This window comes from Capra hircus, chromosome 5, assembly GCF_001704415.2.
Source record: "Capra hircus breed San Clemente chromosome 5, ASM170441v1, whole genome shotgun sequence".
NCBI classification, from domain to species: domain Eukaryota; kingdom Metazoa; phylum Chordata; class Mammalia; order Artiodactyla; family Bovidae; genus Capra; species Capra hircus.
In genome coordinates this window covers 102,212,217-102,228,557 of record NC_030812.1, presented here as the reverse complement: position 1 = coordinate 102,228,557, position 16,341 = coordinate 102,212,217, and the positions used below count along the sequence as shown (strand labels likewise).

Sequence of the window (16,341 nt, the reverse complement as noted above, 5' to 3'; positions counted from 1 at the left end):
TACTTGGCGGTTCCCGGGAGGCACCCAGCAGGGTCCTGCTGACGGAATGGGCTGTGAAAAGAGGTTAAATCAGAGTTGTTGGTGGCGGGGTGGTGGTGGTGGGGTGACGTGGATACTTGTCCCTCCTCGCCTCCCTCACATCTCCGTTTGACGTCTCCTCTTCCCACCCCCGGGCTTCTAGCTGCGCGATCCTCTCCCTGTCCCTCTTTTTCCCCACCTCCTCTACGGCTTTCCAGCTTCCTCCCCAGCCCCCGCAGTTCCCTTGCTCCCCCAAATTGCAGTCAGGGGAAAAAGCCCTAACACATCCTCCCGCCCCTGCTCCCCAGTCCCATTGGCTCCCTCCCGCCCTGCAGCACCTGGCCCCCCCAGCCACCCGATTGGCCAGCGGCCCCATCAATCCGCGCCTGGCCGTGCTGACGTCATCCTGCAGTAGCGGGGATGGGGTGGGAATGAGAGAGAGAGAGTGAGGACGCCCGGCTCCAGAACGAAGGAGCAGCAGCCACTGCCGGTTCCCCCTGCTCAGCCGCCCAGGTTGGGGTCTGCCCTATGGACTAGGGTGGGCGGCAGGCTCCTTTCCGTCTCTGCCCTGCTTTCTGCCCTCTCCCCTCCCCTCTTCGGAGAGCCCCTGCATCCCTTGCCCAAGGTGGAACAAGCAGGGCTCCAGGCTCTGGGGGCGAGCAATCGGGGCCCTGCCCTGCCTACACCACGCCATGACCCCCCTGCTGTTTCCCCTCTTGGTGGCCTCCCTGCTCCCCTCCAGCTCCTGTAACAAAGGTGAGTGTGGGGGTGGGGGCACAGAGGGAGGGGGTCTCACGCCCCGCGATGTGGGGGTCCAGGCGGGCAGGCGCCCTTTAAGGCTCCCTGGAACACGACAGGTGGTTCTTCGCACCATCCCCCTTTCCATCCATTTTCTCAGACCTGTCCCCTTCTCTTCTCGCTGGCATCCCCAGAACCTCTCTCTGGTCCCTCCTCTCTGGTCCGTCTCTACCCATGTGCTTCTGTTGCTCCCAGGTTGGTCCCCATTCCCATCCTGGGGTCTGTATCTTCCCCTCCAGCCCACCCCCCTCACCATTGCTCCCTGCTGGAGCGATCTCGGGTCTCAGAAGGACCTGTCCCTGAGGGGGGTGATGGACCTCTCTGGGCGGGTCCCTGTTTCACGGGGTGTGTCGGCGCTGAGGGTGTGTGGCCACATCCATCTGGTCCCTCTCCATCTCATCCCGGGGAGGAACTGTTCCCATAGTTCAGCAATTCGGAGCACGTATGTGTTGGCGTGTTCCTCTGCATCCATCCCCTTCCACCTGCATACATGGCTGGGCTGGGGGTTACCAGAGCTGCCCTCTCTGGCAGACTGGCTGATAAATTTAGCTGGGTGAGGCTGTTAGAGGGGCCAGGAGAGAGGGAGCGGATGAGGGCCAAGGGTTTAGGTAGGTGAAGACAGCAGGAAAGGGCAGGGGTGTGTGTGTGTGTGTGTGTGTGTGTGTGTGTGTGTTGGGGTGCTAATGAGTGGGGAGAGGGGAAGGGAGAAGGAGAAGGGAGGTGAAGTGTGGGAGGGGATGAGCAGCGGCTGGACCAGGGTCAAGGTGGAGGCAAAGGAGAGGGAGAGAAATCAGGAAGAACAGGTGAGGAGAGGGTGAGGGGAAGAGCTCAGGAGGGAGGAGGCAGGGAGTCCAGGAGTCAGTGAGAGGAGATGGACACAAGGAGAGAGTCGGGCCAAGAGGAAGGAAGCGGGGAGACCCAGGGAGAGAGGGCAGGGCGAGGGGCAGTGGTGAGCTGTGTGCAGCCTCTCCACCTTCAGCTCAGTCTCTGACCTCAGTGGGCTTCTTAGCCTCCCGACACATCCTGTGCTGCCTTCTAGGCACCATCTGTGGCTTTCTCCTCTGCCCCTAGGGAAGGGGGTTGTGGTGGTCCTCAGAGAGGAAGGGGCAGGCATACCAGATACCAGAAGGCTTTGGGGGTGTCACTGGAGGAAAGAATGGAACTCGGGATTTCTCGCTCACCATGACAAGCTGGGGATGAGTGTCCTTTGGGTGATTCCGTTTCTCTCTGATGATAAGTCTTCAGGTCTCAATGATGGGCCCTTGTGGGTGTGCTTTGGGAGCCTGGCGCTTTGGCTTGATGGGATTCGATAGAGCAGGCAGTGGAAGTTGGGGTTGGGGGTGATGTAGAGGGGGATGGAGCCCACTGAGCCTTCCCCAGAGCCCTGCAGGGGCAAGTGGACACTTGGTCCTGGGAGGAGACGGGACTGAGTTGAGCCTGGTAGTGGTTGAGGAGACATGGAGGCTGAGTGGGTTGCACTCCTATCATGGATTGGCTGGTGGTTGAAGGGAACAGGGGTGGGATAGGCGAGAATTAGGACTCAGCCATGACTCTATAAGAAGGGGGTTCAGGGCATGTGGGGTTTGGTGGCCTTCTGGGGGACATAGGAGTCAGCTGGTTATGATTATGAGTGTGTTCTTTTGGGTGTGAGGGCGAGAAGCAGGGAGGGGATTTGTTGAGTTTCTAGGCCAGTTCGATAATCCCTGAGGATGCCAGCTCTGCTGGGCCCCGTCGTTTGGCATTGATTCCTCTGCTCCAACCCTGCCCCTCTCTGTCCCCCTCCCTCTGTCCTATATATCTCCCTTCTCCCTTCTCTCCTCTTTCCTCTCCTCTGGAAGAATGACCTTAGGATGGGGCTTAGCCAGGAAGAGAAGGGAACAGGACCAAAATGGGGGGGTGGTCGTGGTGGAGAGGATCAACAACCAGGACCTCAGGAAACGTCTAGTCTTCTTTTCCTAATCTCCACTCTGCCCTTAATCTATCCCTTCCCTTTCCCAGGGCCCTCTAATGGCCCATTGCTGCTCCCTGGAGGCCCAGCATCCACACTCCAGCACTTGAAATGCCCAAGAAAAGTCTCCATCCTCTGACCAGGTTTCCCAGGGGAGATGGCAGGACCTCTTCCTCCCCACAGGGCAGGCTGTTGCCATGGAAACTGTCTATCCAGTGACCTCTGACTCCTTTCATGGCTGATTTCTTGCCCTCAGCCCTTCCCCCTGCGGGCGCTTCTGCAGGGGCTGAACAGGGTGGTGAGCCTGGAGTGTGCTGTCTAGGTCAACAAGGGTTGTGAGGCTGTGGAGGGCCAGCTCACAGGTGCTTCCTCTGCTCTCCCTGGGGGTGGGGTCAGCCAACAAGCACAAGCCATGGATTGAGGCAGAATACCAAGGCATCGTCATGGAGAATGACAACACGGTTCTGCTGAACCCACCGCTCTTTGCCTTGGACAAGGATGCTCCCTTGCGCTATGCAGGTAAGTGGGGCTGGGGCAGGGCAGGGTGGGTGGGACAGAGAGAAGTGGGCGGGAGGGCAGGGGCAAGGGAGGAGGGGGTAGGTCCTGGGAGGGAGAGCAGTGAGGACTTAGGCAAAGTGGAAGAAGGAGGCTCCAGGAGGGAACCGGGTGATGGTGAAAAGCAGTGGCACAGTGAAGGGAGTCAGAGGAGGATGTGGGCAGGCAGGGGTTAACACATCCAGATTTTGCCAGCTCTCAGAGCTGGTGGCTCAGAGGTTGTTGCTCAGGGAACCTGGGGTTGGAGTGAATGTTCGATAATTAATTCTTTTCCACGTGCAAGAAAAGGACTGGGTCTGGGAGGAGAGGTGAAGTGGGGGCCTGAGGGGAGGTTGGCGAGTGATGGAAGGAGACCCTGGAAGTGGAGCAGGAACCTCATCCTTGCCCCCGCACATCGCCCTGCCCCCGGCCAGGTGAGATCTGTGGCTTCCGGCTCCATGGGTCCGGGGTGCCCTTTGAGGCCGTGATCCTGGACAAGGCGACAGGAGAAGGGCTGATTCGGGCCAAGGAGCCGGTGGACTGCGAGGCCCAGAAGGAGCACACCTTCACCATCCAGGCCTACGACTGCGGCGAAGGCCCGGACGGGGCCAACACCAAGAAGTCCCACAAGTGAGGACACCCTGCCCCTGCCCTTGCCCTCTGCTGCAGGTCCCCCCACCACGACCAGGCCCCTCACTTCCCTCTGTTCTCACCGTCTTGACGATCTATCCCCTCCCCTCTCTGTTCATGGGGTTTAGGAGCCTTCAGCCAAGGGGGACGGGAGCATGTGGTGAAGCTCAGTGGGACCAGTCTGGGCTCCGTCTCTTTTGACCGTGGACAACTTCTCAGACTTTCTGGATTTGCTTTTCCTTGTCTGTAAAATGGAGCAATGATGATGCCTGCTTCTTCAGGTCACTGTGAAGATGAAAGGAGTTGGTTTGTGTCAAAAGCTGGGAAAGGATTCAATGCACAGAGATAGGATGCTAAGAGAGTGAGGAGGATGGCACCTCAGTACAGCCCCGGATTCCTTCCCACTGCCCAGCGCTGTGTGCGCCACACTCACACACAGAACGTGCGCTGTGCGCGTGCACAGCAGTGGGTGAAAATGGGCAGGAAGGAGGCTGGGACCCGGGACTCCTACCTCTGTCTGCCCCCAGCTCACATCTTACTTGAGAATGGTGGGAAGGTGGGTGGTCAGGACACCGGGGCTGCTATGAGGCGCTGGATATAAACTGCTTTGCTTGATGACTCAATTTCCCATTTGGAGATAGGACCTTTGCCTCTGGGCTTTGGGTGCTTGGATCTGGGCTGGGGGCAAGGCTCAGCATGAAGGGTTTAGCCCCACCCCCACCTTCTCTGCTTGCCCGATGTGGGCTGGAGTGGGCAGTGGCCACAGCTCACTGCACACATCAGATGACTTGAGACTCTGGTACAAAACCACTTCCCTGAATATGTGTGTGTGTTCAGTTGCTCAGTTGTGTCCGACTCTGCGACCTCATGGACTGTAGCCCCCCAGGCTCCTCTGTCCGTGGGGTTCTCCAGGCAAGAATATTGGAGTGGGTTGCCATGCCCTTCTCCAGGGGATCTTCCAGACCTAGGGATTGAATCTGTGTCTCCTGCTTCTCCTGCATTGCAGGCAGATTCTTTACCGCTTAGCCACTGGGGAAGCCACTTCCCTGAATATGGTTGGTTTTATTTTGGCATTTACTCTGTATCTGCCTTGATTGGACCTGACTTTGTGAAAAAACAACCTGCCGGATTCAGAATCCTGTCTCACGCATCTTGCCATCCTGTCCTTTAATATTCTGTACAGAAGTCATCAAAACCAGCCACTGATGGCCCCCAGGGTCATTTTTACCCTGTACATCAGTCACCCTTTCTCCTGAGGTTCCTCTCCCTTTGTGGTACCTGGTACCCCTGAATGGGGGATGGATGAACGTGACCAGGCTCTGGGTCACCCTGGTTCCATCTCCTTGGCTTCTGGTGTGGACTCCCATTGGGGGCTGACTCTTCCTTCTTCTCTTCCTGCTCTGGTGCCTGCAGGGCCACTGTACATGTGCGGGTCAACGACGTGAACGAGTTTGCCCCGGTGTTTGTGGAGCGGCTGTACCGGGCAGCAGTGACCGAGGGGAAGCTGTATGACCGCATCCTTCGGGTGGAGGCCATCGACGGCGACTGCTCCCCCCAATACAGCCAGATCTGCTATTACGAGATCCTCACGCCCAACACCCCCTTCCTCATCGACAATGACGGTGAGTCCAGCCCCTGCCGCCCCAGATGCTCAGCCCTGGGTGCCCACATCCCTCATGATGCCCTGGGGCTGCGCCCTCCACTTGTTCTGCCCCTCACCTCCTTATTCCTCACCCTACTTCCCAGGTATGGAACTTCTTTCCCCAGATTCCTTCCTGCCTGCTTCATGCTGCCTAATTCACCTGCCCTAAAGTTAGCTCCTGAGTCCTCCCCCGGACTTCCTCTAGTGCCCTTGACCCTCTCTGTCCCCCACCCCAGGGAACATTGAGAACACAGAGAAGCTACAGTACAGTGGTGAGAAGCTCTACAAGTTCACGGTGACGGCTTATGACTGCGGGAAGAAGCGGGCGGCGGACGATGCTGAGGTGGAGATCCAGGTGAAGCCCACCTGTAAGCCCAGCTGGCAAGGTGAGGAGCTATGCTTTGGGGCCCATGATCCATCCTTCACCTTGGTCTCCCTCTTCCTCCCTTCTGACAACCACAGGGGCCAGGCTAGGAGCTGGGGAGGGATATTTGGGGGGCCACCTGATGTGAAGAGTTGACTTATTGGAAAAGACCCTGATGCTGGGAAAGATTGAGGGCAGGAGGAGGAGGGGACGACAGAGGATGAGACAGTTGGATGGCATCATTCATTCAATGGATATGAACTTGGGCAAACTCCGGGGGATGGTGAGGGACAGGGAAGCTTGATGTGCTACAGTCCATGGGGGTGGACACGACTAAGCAACTGAACGACAGCATTTGCGGGGGCGGACTTGTAGCTGTCTCCCCTGGCTGGCCATTTTCTTAGGAACCCAAGGCCATCAGCAGAATGGGTAGGAGGGGCTGCCTTAACCGGCTCTGCTCCACTGCCTGCTCCCTCTCACCCCTGCAGGCTGGAACAAAAGGATTGAATATGCACCAGGCGCCGGGAGCTTGGCTCTGTTCCCTGGTATCCGCCTGGAGACCTGTGATGAACCTCTCTGGAACATTCAGGCCACCATAGAACTGCAGACCAGCCATGTGGCCAAGGGCTGTGACCGTGACAACTACTCGGAGCGTGCACTGCGGAAACTCTGCGGTGGGTGTGATCCCTTTGTGGCCCTCCCCCCATCCTCCTTGCCTGTGCCCATCGCCCATTCCCCCAGCCTTTTCCTGACCCTCCTCTACCTCTCTTAGGAATCTGTCTTGGGACTTCCCTAGCAGTGCCGTGGTTATGACTACATGCTTTTCATGGCAGAGGGCGCAGGTTCAATCCCTGGTTGGGGAACTAAGGTCTTGCAAGCCATGCCGTGCCACCAAAAACAGAAAGAACCTGCTTGCCCATCCATAAGTGGAGTGAAAGTCGCTCAATTGTGTCCAGCTCTGTGCGACCCCATGGACTTTACAGTCCATGGAATTCTCCAGGCCAGAATACTGGAGTGGGTAACCTTTCCCTTCTCCAGGGATCTTCCCAACCCAGGGATTGAACCCAGGTCTCCTGCATGGCAGGCGGATTCTTTACCAGCTGAGCCGCAAGGGAAGCCCAAGAATACTGGATTGGGTAGCCTATCCCTTCTCCAGCGGATCTTCCTGACCCAGAAATCAAACTGGGGTCTCTTGCACTGCAGGCGGATTCTTTACCAACTGAGCTATTAGGGAAGCCCATCCATAGATGTATATATATCAGAGCTTCCCAGAGCGCCAGTGGTAAAGAGCCCACCTGCCGAAGCAGGAGACATAAAAGAGACTCAGGTTCGATCCCTGGGTGGGGAAGATCCCCTGGAGGAGGGCATGGCAACCCACTCTAGTATTCTTGCCTGGAGAATCCCATGCACAGAGGAGCCTGGTGGGCTGCAGTCCGTGGGGTTGCAAAGAGTTGGATACGACTGAAGCGACTTAGCATAGCACACAGAGACGTCTATATCTATGGGGGTTGTGGCATGTGGTTTTCTCTTGTGGCCCAAAGAGCACATAAACATGTGGTTGGCAAAGATGCATGATTATGGCCCAAGAAAATCACCAGATAAAATACGGAACAATGGCAGGGAGCGATGAAGAGCTGGAGGAGCTGAGGTCACTGGAGAGCTATTCCTAGCCCTTCCTTTCTCATCTCTGAGAGGCCAGAGGAGGTGGTGACAGTAGCTGTAGGGGGTCTTTTCCTGCCTGCATCCCGTCCCCCATCTGCCGCCTCTCGGCTCCAACACCTGTGCCTCTGGGGCTCCTGCAGGCGCGGCCCCCGGGGAAGTGGATCTGTTGCCCATGCCCGGCCCCAATGCCAACTGGACGGCGGGCCTCTCGGTGCACTATAGCCAGGACAGCAGCCTCATCTACTGGTTCAACGGCACCCAGGCGGTGCAGGTGCCCCTGGGGGGCGCTGCGGGGCTGGGCTCCGGGCCCCCGGACAGCCTCAGTGACCACTTTACCCTGTCCTTCTGGATGAAGCACGGTGTCACTCCCAACAAGAGCAAGAAGGAAGAGGAAACCATCGTGTGTAACACCGTCCAGAATGGTGAGCCTTCCTCGGGGCACCTGTCTAAGTGTGGAGAGGACTGGCTTCGTGTCCGGCCTCTGTCACTGCCCAGTCGGTGGCCGTGGGTGGGTCATTTCTCTCTCCCTTCGTATGTAAGATAGCAGTGCTGGGTTTCACAGTCCAGGCAGGACGAGCTGAGATCCTACTGCTCTCTGCGTGATGGGACTGCTCACTGCCCTTCTTATTTGTAGCTGCCCGATCGCCTTGCATCCCCTGTGTAGTAGACTACCCCCCAGTCTGCTCCCTGTAAAGCCCCCTATCAGAATGGAAGAGCCTGAGTAATGCTGTGCCCCGTTCTTTCCCTTCCACCCCCACCCTGGCCTCCTCCTGTAAGGGCTCGTGAGCTCCAGCCTCCAGGACCCCCTTCCCTCTATGGCAGGAGGGTGTCCCTCTCCAGGGGGCTCAGCCTTGACCTACTCTTTCATTTCTGCCTCTTCTTGGAGCTCATTTCTCTTGACCTGAAAAGGATCACTACCCATGAAGTTTGTATTAACCAAAGGAGCAGTAAAGATCTGGGTAGGAGCAGGCTGGTCACTGTCTCCCCTCAGCCAATCAGAGTGCCTGAGAAATCCCCAACACTGGATTCTGTGTATGTGTGTGAGTCTCAGAGAGAGCTGGAGAGAGAGTGACAGATCCTGAAGAATTAGAGAGAGACAGAGAGAACCTGAAGGAATAAAGGAATAAAGAGAATCCAGGGAGCCCTCCCTTCTGGTGCTTTGAATCTGTTCTTGCCTCCAGTGCTGTGTTTGACTCCTGTCCCCATCCTCTGCCCCCAGAGGATGGCTTCTCTCACTACTCACTGACTGTCCACGGCTGCAGAATTGCCTTCCTCTACTGGCCTCTACTTGAGAGTGCCCGGCCAGTCAAATTCCTCTGGAAGCTGGAGCAGGTGAGGCTGGAGCCAGGCTCATGGGAAAGCTGGGTGGGTGTAACTTGCTTTCAGGGGAAGAGGTCCTAGGGCAGGGCTGGGCATTTTCTGGGTTGCCCTGTGTCCCTTTTTTCAATCTCCACTTTCAGTTCCTGACTATTCTTACATCCCCTTGCCTTCCGCCCCAGCTCCATTCTCTGGTTCTCTTTTCTGAAGGCTTGTCTCCTGCAGAAAGCACTCCTGGGTTAAAAGCAAGTAGGGAACAAATTACTACTAGCCCCAAACCAACCAACCATCCATCTCCTCTTGTTTTATTTCATTTCTTTCTTATCTGGAAACTTAGCAGTGTGGATTCTGAACTCTCAAGCAGTTAGCGTGTTGTAATCAAGGAAATAAGTAACCTAGGGTGCACAGATTGGGTTTTGGCTTCCCTGGTGGCTCAGATGGTAAAGAATCTGCCTGCAATGCAGGATACCTGGGTTTGATCCCTGGTTTGGGAAGATCCCCTGGAGAAGGAAACAGCTACCCATTCCAATATTCTTGCCTGGAAAATTCCATGGGCAGAGGAGCCTGGCAGGCTACAGTCCATGGGACCACAAAGAGTCAGACACAACTGAGCGACTGAACACATATATGTATATAAATCCTCACTATTATTCATGATTATGAAGGATAAATAAAATGAGCAAAAAAAGAAAAAAGAAAAATCTCCTGAGCTAACAGTTGCAGCCTCTTCTTTATTCATCTCCAAGCTGACCACAGGGACCAGAGGGACTAATTGAGTTTCCATCTCCTTCTGTTTTTCTTGTAAGCCCTGGTGGACTGGCTGAGTAAGCAAATGGCTGAAAAAAGGCAGGAAGTGGAAGAGAGAGAAAGGGGAATGAAAACCCACAAACTCAATAACTGAGGGCTACCTACAAAAGTTTCTGTTTTCTGAGGCACTCTTTTAAAGAGATAGTCTGCCATCTGCTTCTTGATCTTTCCCCCGCATTGCTAATATTGGTAACATTCCTCTTCCTATTTTTATTTTATTTATCCTTATTTATTCAACAGAGATTTAGTAAATACAAGTACCCTGCCGTTCTGCTAGGTTATGGGGATACAGTGCAATCTAAGATGGAACGAAATCTCTGCCTTCATTGAGTATACATTTTAGTTGGGGAGATAGATTTTTAAAAGTAAGAAGACATGTAGTAAGACCTTCCCTGGTGGCTTAGACAGTTAAGAATCCACCTGCAATGCAGGAGACCCAGGTTCGATCCCTAGGTTGGGAAGACCCCTTGGAGAAGGGAATGGCTACCCACTCCAGTATTCTGGCCTGGAAAACTCTATGGACAGGGAAGCCTGGTGGGCTACAGTCCATGGGCTCGTAAAGAGTCAGGCATGACTGAGCAACTAACGCTTTTACTTTTCAGACATAATAAAAAAGATAAGTTGTGCTAACGCTCTGAAAGAAGAAGCAAGGAACCGAGGTAGAGAATAGGAGGCAAGGAGAGGGGAAGTCATCTCAGACTGGATGTTCAGGGAAGGCCTGATGGAAGCGAAATGTAAGCTCATCCTGAAGAATCCAGGCAGACGGAAGGGCAGATGCAAAGGTCCTGAGGCAGAAAAGTGTCCAGCATGTTCCAAGCATGGAAAGAGGGCCAGGCAGTTAGGGCACAGTGAAAAGGGCAGACACTGGATTTGAGGCTGGCGAGTTGGGCAGTGATCAGGTGTACGGTGGACTTTGTTAGCTAAAGTCATTTGGATTTTGTGCTATGAGAGATCGGAAGTCTTTTGAAAGGTTTATAGCTGGGATGTGGCCTGATCAGACTCACATGTTAAGAAGATCCTTTTGTATATGTATAATTACTTTATTTTGCTGTACACCTGAAACTGGGGCTTCCCTGGTGGCTCAGTGATAAGGAACCTGCCTGCCAGTGTAGGAGACGTGGGTACAATCCCTGGGTAGGGAAGAACCCCTGGAGAAGGAAATGGCAACCCTCTCCAGTATTGCCTGGAAAATCCATGGACAGAGAAGTTTTGCAGTCCATGGGTCTGCAAAAGAGTTGGACACGACTTAGGGACTAAATAACAACATCACCACCTGAAACTAATGCAACATTGTAAACCAACTATTCTCCATATTAAAAAAAAAGAGTTCTAAATTTTGAAGGCGTTGCTCCACAAATTTAGGATGTATTTCTCAATTAAAGATAAATTTCTGTTGCAAAAATATTAATAATTTTTCTAATTATGTGTCTGAAAAGATTAGTTACAAGTAATGTATTTAATTTGCAATTAGCTATGATTTTTCAATAATTGTCATTTATATCTGGGAACATTTGTGAAGTGAGGAGAATCCAATCTTTTCAAGAATAATGACTTGTTAGTGCATACTGTTTGACAACATTAAATTTGGTAGTGATTTAAACACTGGAAAAAGGAAGGCAATCCCTTTAGGAACTATGGGAGGAGGATATCAGAGAGAACTGAGTGCAAGTGCTCAGATGAGGGTGTTGCAACAGTACACACGAAAAAGGTTGGGAGGACTTCCCTGGTGGTCGAGTAGTTAAGACTTTGCCTTCCAGCACAGAGGGTGCAAGTTCCATCCCTGGTGGAGAAGCTAAGATCCCGCATGCCTTGGGGCCAAAAAACCAAAACATAAAACAGAAACAATGCTGTAAAATTCAATAAAGAGTTTAAAAATGATCTACATAAAAAATAGTCTAAAAAGGAAAAAAAGAAAGACTGAGGATGGGTATGATGTGTGGAAATGGAGACGGAAGAAGACTGCACGGAAACCTATAGCTGTTAGTTCTGTCTGGACTTGGGATGCACAGCACCTGCCAAAGGACACAGTAGTGCTCCTTTTAGGAATGTTGATGGAGTTAAAGGTTTATGGAAAGAGTGGAATTTTAGGTAGTTTACCTATGAGGTTGAGCCTGATCCATTCTGGGCAAGGATTCCTTGAGCTGGGTTGGCAGCAATTCACTAGCAAGCCCTGTTGATAGACCAGGGAACATGAAGGGCTGTCTCCTGCCCCCCAGGGGGTGGGGCAGTGCCTGGGGCTCCTTCCTGGGGATGCAGTACCCAAGGGCTTCCTTCCATTCCCTGTTCCCAGGTCTGTGATGACGAGTGGCACCACTATGCTTTGAATCTCGAGTTTCCCACGGTCACACTCTATGCAGACGGCATCTCCTTCGACCCCGCCCTCATCCACGACAATGGTCTCATCCACCCGCCTCGAAGGGAACCCGCACTGATGATTGGGGCCTGCTGGGCTGGTAAGTACCCCCGCCTCAACACTGAGCTTCTCCCCGGAGGCGCTCATGGTAGAGGTGCCGAGTGGTTGGTGAAGGAGCAAGGGCAGCTTGACCTTATGACCTCGTCTCCCTGAAGTTGGGCAGGGAGGCTGGGAAAGCTCTCCGATGGAGGAGACCACCGCCCCCTGGTCTCCTGCCGGCTGGACTAGTCATCCCCTCTGACTTGGCCATCACCAGCATCTCACTTTCTGTACCTGCAGCCGCTTCATACTTTGATCTGTCCCCATCATGATTTCACAGCCTTTTCCTCTGCTGGAGGACAGTAACCCTGCAGAGAGTCAGCAACCTTCCAACTTTTAAGCTGTTTCTTTCATTTTTTCCTTCTGGGATGGTGCATGTGTGTGTGTGTGTGTGTGTGTGTGTGTGTGTGTGTATGCGCACCTGAATGTGGTGTGTGTGTGTCATATGTCATATGTTTGTGTATATAGTATGTCTAAGTGGTGTGTATGTGGTATGTGTGTATGTGGTGTGCTTGTGTGTGGTGTATGTGTACACGTGGTGTGTGTATGTGTGTAGTGCATGTGGTTTGTGTGTATAGTGTGTGTGTGGTGTATCTCTGCATAGTCTGTCGTATGTTTGTGTATGTAGTGTGTATGTATCTAGTATGTGTGTACGTGGTGTGTTTGTGTGTGTGTGTGGTGTATTTTATGTAAGTAATGCATGTGGTTTGTATGGTGTGTGTATGTTGGGGGGGTACCAGAGTCCTTGTGTTTCCTCAGCAGCATATCTGGGTTTTGTCTACAACAGAGGCCTGAGATAACCTCAGACAAGACGAAAGAAAGGTTGGGACTCAGTTAGAGGTTCAAGTCCACATGGCCGGGGGCAGCCCCCGGAAGACCTCCCCAACCTCTCTGTCGGTCTGACGCCGCATCCCTGAGCTCACTGGCGCTCTTTCTCCCTCAGAGGAGAAGAACAAAGAGAAGGCAAAGGGAGCTGACAACAGTACGGACGCCACAGCAGGTACTTGTGTGAGACCTGGAGGCCTGCAGAGCTCGCATCTCAGCCTGGCGCTCTGGGCTCCGCATCCGCGCGGTCCAACCCGGCCTTGCGCTTCACCGCCTCGCGCGCCACGGGGGTTACAGCCTCCGAGCAGCGTGGCCAGGCGGAGAGAGTGCAGCTGGATGGAGCCGGCTGGGAGCCGGTGTCCTCTTCTGTCCACAGAGTGACATCCAGGGTTCCCGCGCTGGCTTTCCGCGTGGCAGAGCACAGGGGGCAGGAGACGGCCACGCGGCCGGGAGAGCTGGGCATCCCTGAAGCTCCCACGCATCCCTGCCGGCGCCCCCCCCCCCCCCCCCGCCCCCCCCCCGCATGCCCCGCGGAGACTCCTTCGCTTACTCTCCTCTTCCTCCTTGGGTCTCTTTCCTCCCTTTGGTCCTGCTTTCCTTCTTCTCTTTATCCTGGAAGCCTTTCTCATTCTGTGGCTTCCATTTTTCGCCTTCCGTCCCCCTCTGCCCGGGTTTTTATTCTGTCTTCTCCCTCTCCCATCTCCCCTTAGCCTCCCTTGCCTCTCATCCATCCTTCTTTTAGCCCTACCTGGCTCCTTTCTGTCTTCTTTCTCCAGCTTGCTGCTCTTTCTCTGTCTTGTTCTCAGCCTCCTCTGCCTGGGGCCTCCTCCGCCCTCCCCTCTGTCACCTCTTACCTCCCGTCCACCCCTGTGTTCCTGCCCTAGGAGACCCCTTGCCGATCCACCACTACTTCCACGGCTACCTGGCTGGTTTCAGCGTGCGCTCAGGCCGCCTGGAGAGCCGTGAGGTCATCGAGTGCCTCTATGCATGTCGGGAGGGGCTGGACTATAGGGATTTCGAGAGCCTGGGCAAAGGCATGAAGGTATTGCCCCTTCCTCTGGCCCCCTCCCTCTGGGCATGCTCCTTGTCCCCACCCCGCCCCACCCCACCCCCTCTGCTCCCTTCCTCTCCGTCCTGCTCTCAGCCCTGTCTGTGTCTGGGGCCCAGGTCCACGTGAACCCCTCGCAGTCCCTGCTCACCCTGGAGGGGGATGATGTGGAGACCTTCAACCATGCCCTGCAGCATGTGGCTTACATGAACACTCTGCGCTTTGCCACGCCTGGCGTCAGGCCCCTGCGCCTCACCACTGCCGTCAAGTGAGTGTCTGGTGGGTGGGCAAGTCACAGAGCCAGACAGTGTCAGAACTCTTTGGCCTTAGATGCCATCGACGGCTAGGCACATAATGCATCCCCTCCCCTCTGGTTTTAGGGATGGAAAACTGACCTGTCCAGTTGCCACAGCAATGCAGCAAGAAGAGTCTGGACTAGACTCAGATTTTTCAACTATGAGTTCATTACTCTTTCCACTTGTTAGCTCAGATGGTGAAGAATCCGCCTGCAATGCAGGAGACTTGGATTCAATCCCTGGGTCGGGAAAATCACCTGGAGTAGGAAATGGCAACTCACTCCAGGATTCTTGCCTGGAAAATCCCATGGACAGAGGATCCTGGCGGGCTACAGTCTATGGGGTCACAAAGAGTCATACATGACTGAGCAGCTAACACATACTCTCCCCACCAAAGCACACTTCCAGCATTTAGGAGTTTTAATCTCTGTATCTCTGTGCTGACATGTGAAAGGGGACAGAGGAGGGTCCTGGATTGGGCGCCAGGAGTGGTGGTTTGATTGCTCAGTTGTGTCTGACTCTTTTGCAACACCATGGACTCAACCGCCAGGCTCCTCTGTCCATGGGATTTTCCAGGCAAGAATACTGGAGTGGGTTGCATTTCCTTCTCCAGGGATCTTCCCGACCCAAGGATTGAACCCATGTCTCCTGCATTGGCAGGCAATTCTTTACCGCTGACCCACCTAGGAAGCCCTTAAGTATATTAGTTATTTAAGAATACAGATTGATTGAGGGGTCATGAAAACGCAAGAGTTATAGATACAGAGTTTTTACTTACTAGCTTTTTTAGTACTGAGAAAGTGCCGTCAAACAGAGATACAATAGAATCTAACTCATGGAATTGTTGTGAGAGTGAACAATACTGAGTTCAGATCAAATGCCAGCAGAGTGCCTGTTCTGCACACTTAATGAAAGTGAAAGTGAAATTGCTCAGTCACGTCTGACTCTTTGTGACCCCATGGACTGTAGCCTACCAAGTTCCTCCGTCCATGGGATTTTCCAGGCAAGAATACTGGAGTGGGCTGCCATTTCCTTCTCCAGGAGATCTTCCCGACCCAGGGATTGAACCTGGGTCTCCCACATTGTAGGCAGACGCTTTACGGTCTGAGCTACCAGGGAAGATTATTACCTGAAGGCATTTTCACCACTTATTTTTTTAATATAAATTTATTTATTTTAATTGGAGGCTAATTACTTTACAATATTGTATTGGTTTTGCCATACATCAACATGAATCCGCCACGGGTATACACGTGTTACCTGAAGGCATTTTCACTCTTTATGCTTGTAGGGAAGTTTTAAGAGCTACTGCCCTCTAGTGGGAGCATCACACAATGGAGGGGTCAGGGTTTCTGGATTCCCTTCTCCCCTGCTCTGCCTCAGTTTGTCCAAAAGCTGTCTGAAGAGAAGCATCTTTGACTTGCCCTTATCCTGGCAGGAACAGGTTTGGAGAGAAGGCTCTTAGCCCCGGAGAGTGATGGGCATGGTTGTCAAGCCTCCCAGTTGAAGCTGTGGAAGACGGGGCCGGGTTTGGGGACTAGGGTATGGTCCTAGAGTGGAGCTGAAGGCTATGGGCAGATGAGTTCTCGTGGACAATGATCAGTGCTCAGGATGGGCCCCGCCAGGTTCCAGTGAGAACTCTAACTGTTAAAGGGCTCTCACCCAGCTCTGAAGGTGCCAAGGTCTTCATCCCTCAGGGACGAAGAATTGATCTCATCTCTTTCACAGGCTTAGGGGCCATGTCAGAGGGAGGGCTCTGTCTTCTGGCTTAGGATGGAGCTTTGCAAGGGGCAGCCCGACAAGGTGGGAGTTGATGCCCTCTCTGTTTACTGGCTCATCAGGATTACTCTGACCTATTGGGCTTCCCTGGTGGCTCAGAGGTTAAAGCTTCTGCCTCCAATGTGGGAGACCCAGGTTCGATCCCTGGGTTGGGAAGATCCCCTGGAGAAGGAAATGGTAACCCACTCCAGTATTCTTGCCTGGAGAATCCCATGGACAGA

The 16,341-nt window shown here is 53.8% G+C and overlaps 1 protein-coding gene across 3 annotated transcripts in view; it reads left to right on the top strand.

Moving 5' to 3' along the window:
* The window catches only part of CLSTN3 (calsyntenin 3), a 30,249-nt gene continuing 14,306 nt past the window's right edge, over positions 399 to 16,341 (top strand). Inside the window, exons 1-12 of one of the 3 annotated variants that reach the window (XM_018048539.1) lie at positions 399 to 774; positions 3,161 to 3,283; positions 3,733 to 3,928; positions 5,342 to 5,550; positions 5,807 to 5,956; positions 6,423 to 6,608; positions 7,737 to 8,018; positions 8,816 to 8,928; positions 12,011 to 12,173; positions 13,116 to 13,172; positions 13,882 to 14,039; positions 14,165 to 14,313. In XM_018048539.1, the coding sequence (XP_017904028.1) occupies positions 711 to 774; positions 3,161 to 3,283; positions 3,733 to 3,928; positions 5,342 to 5,550; positions 5,807 to 5,956; positions 6,423 to 6,608; positions 7,737 to 8,018; positions 8,816 to 8,928; positions 12,011 to 12,173; positions 13,116 to 13,172; positions 13,882 to 14,039; positions 14,165 to 14,313 (1,850 nt within the window). In that variant the 5' untranslated portion in view covers positions 399 to 710. The remainder of the gene's footprint in view (positions 775 to 3,160; positions 3,284 to 3,732; positions 3,929 to 5,341; positions 5,551 to 5,806; positions 5,957 to 6,422; positions 6,609 to 7,736; positions 8,019 to 8,815; positions 8,929 to 12,010; positions 12,174 to 13,115; positions 13,173 to 13,881; positions 14,040 to 14,164; positions 14,314 to 16,341) is intronic. The other 2 variants (XM_018048538.1, XM_005680918.3) reach the window with 2 other exon arrangements.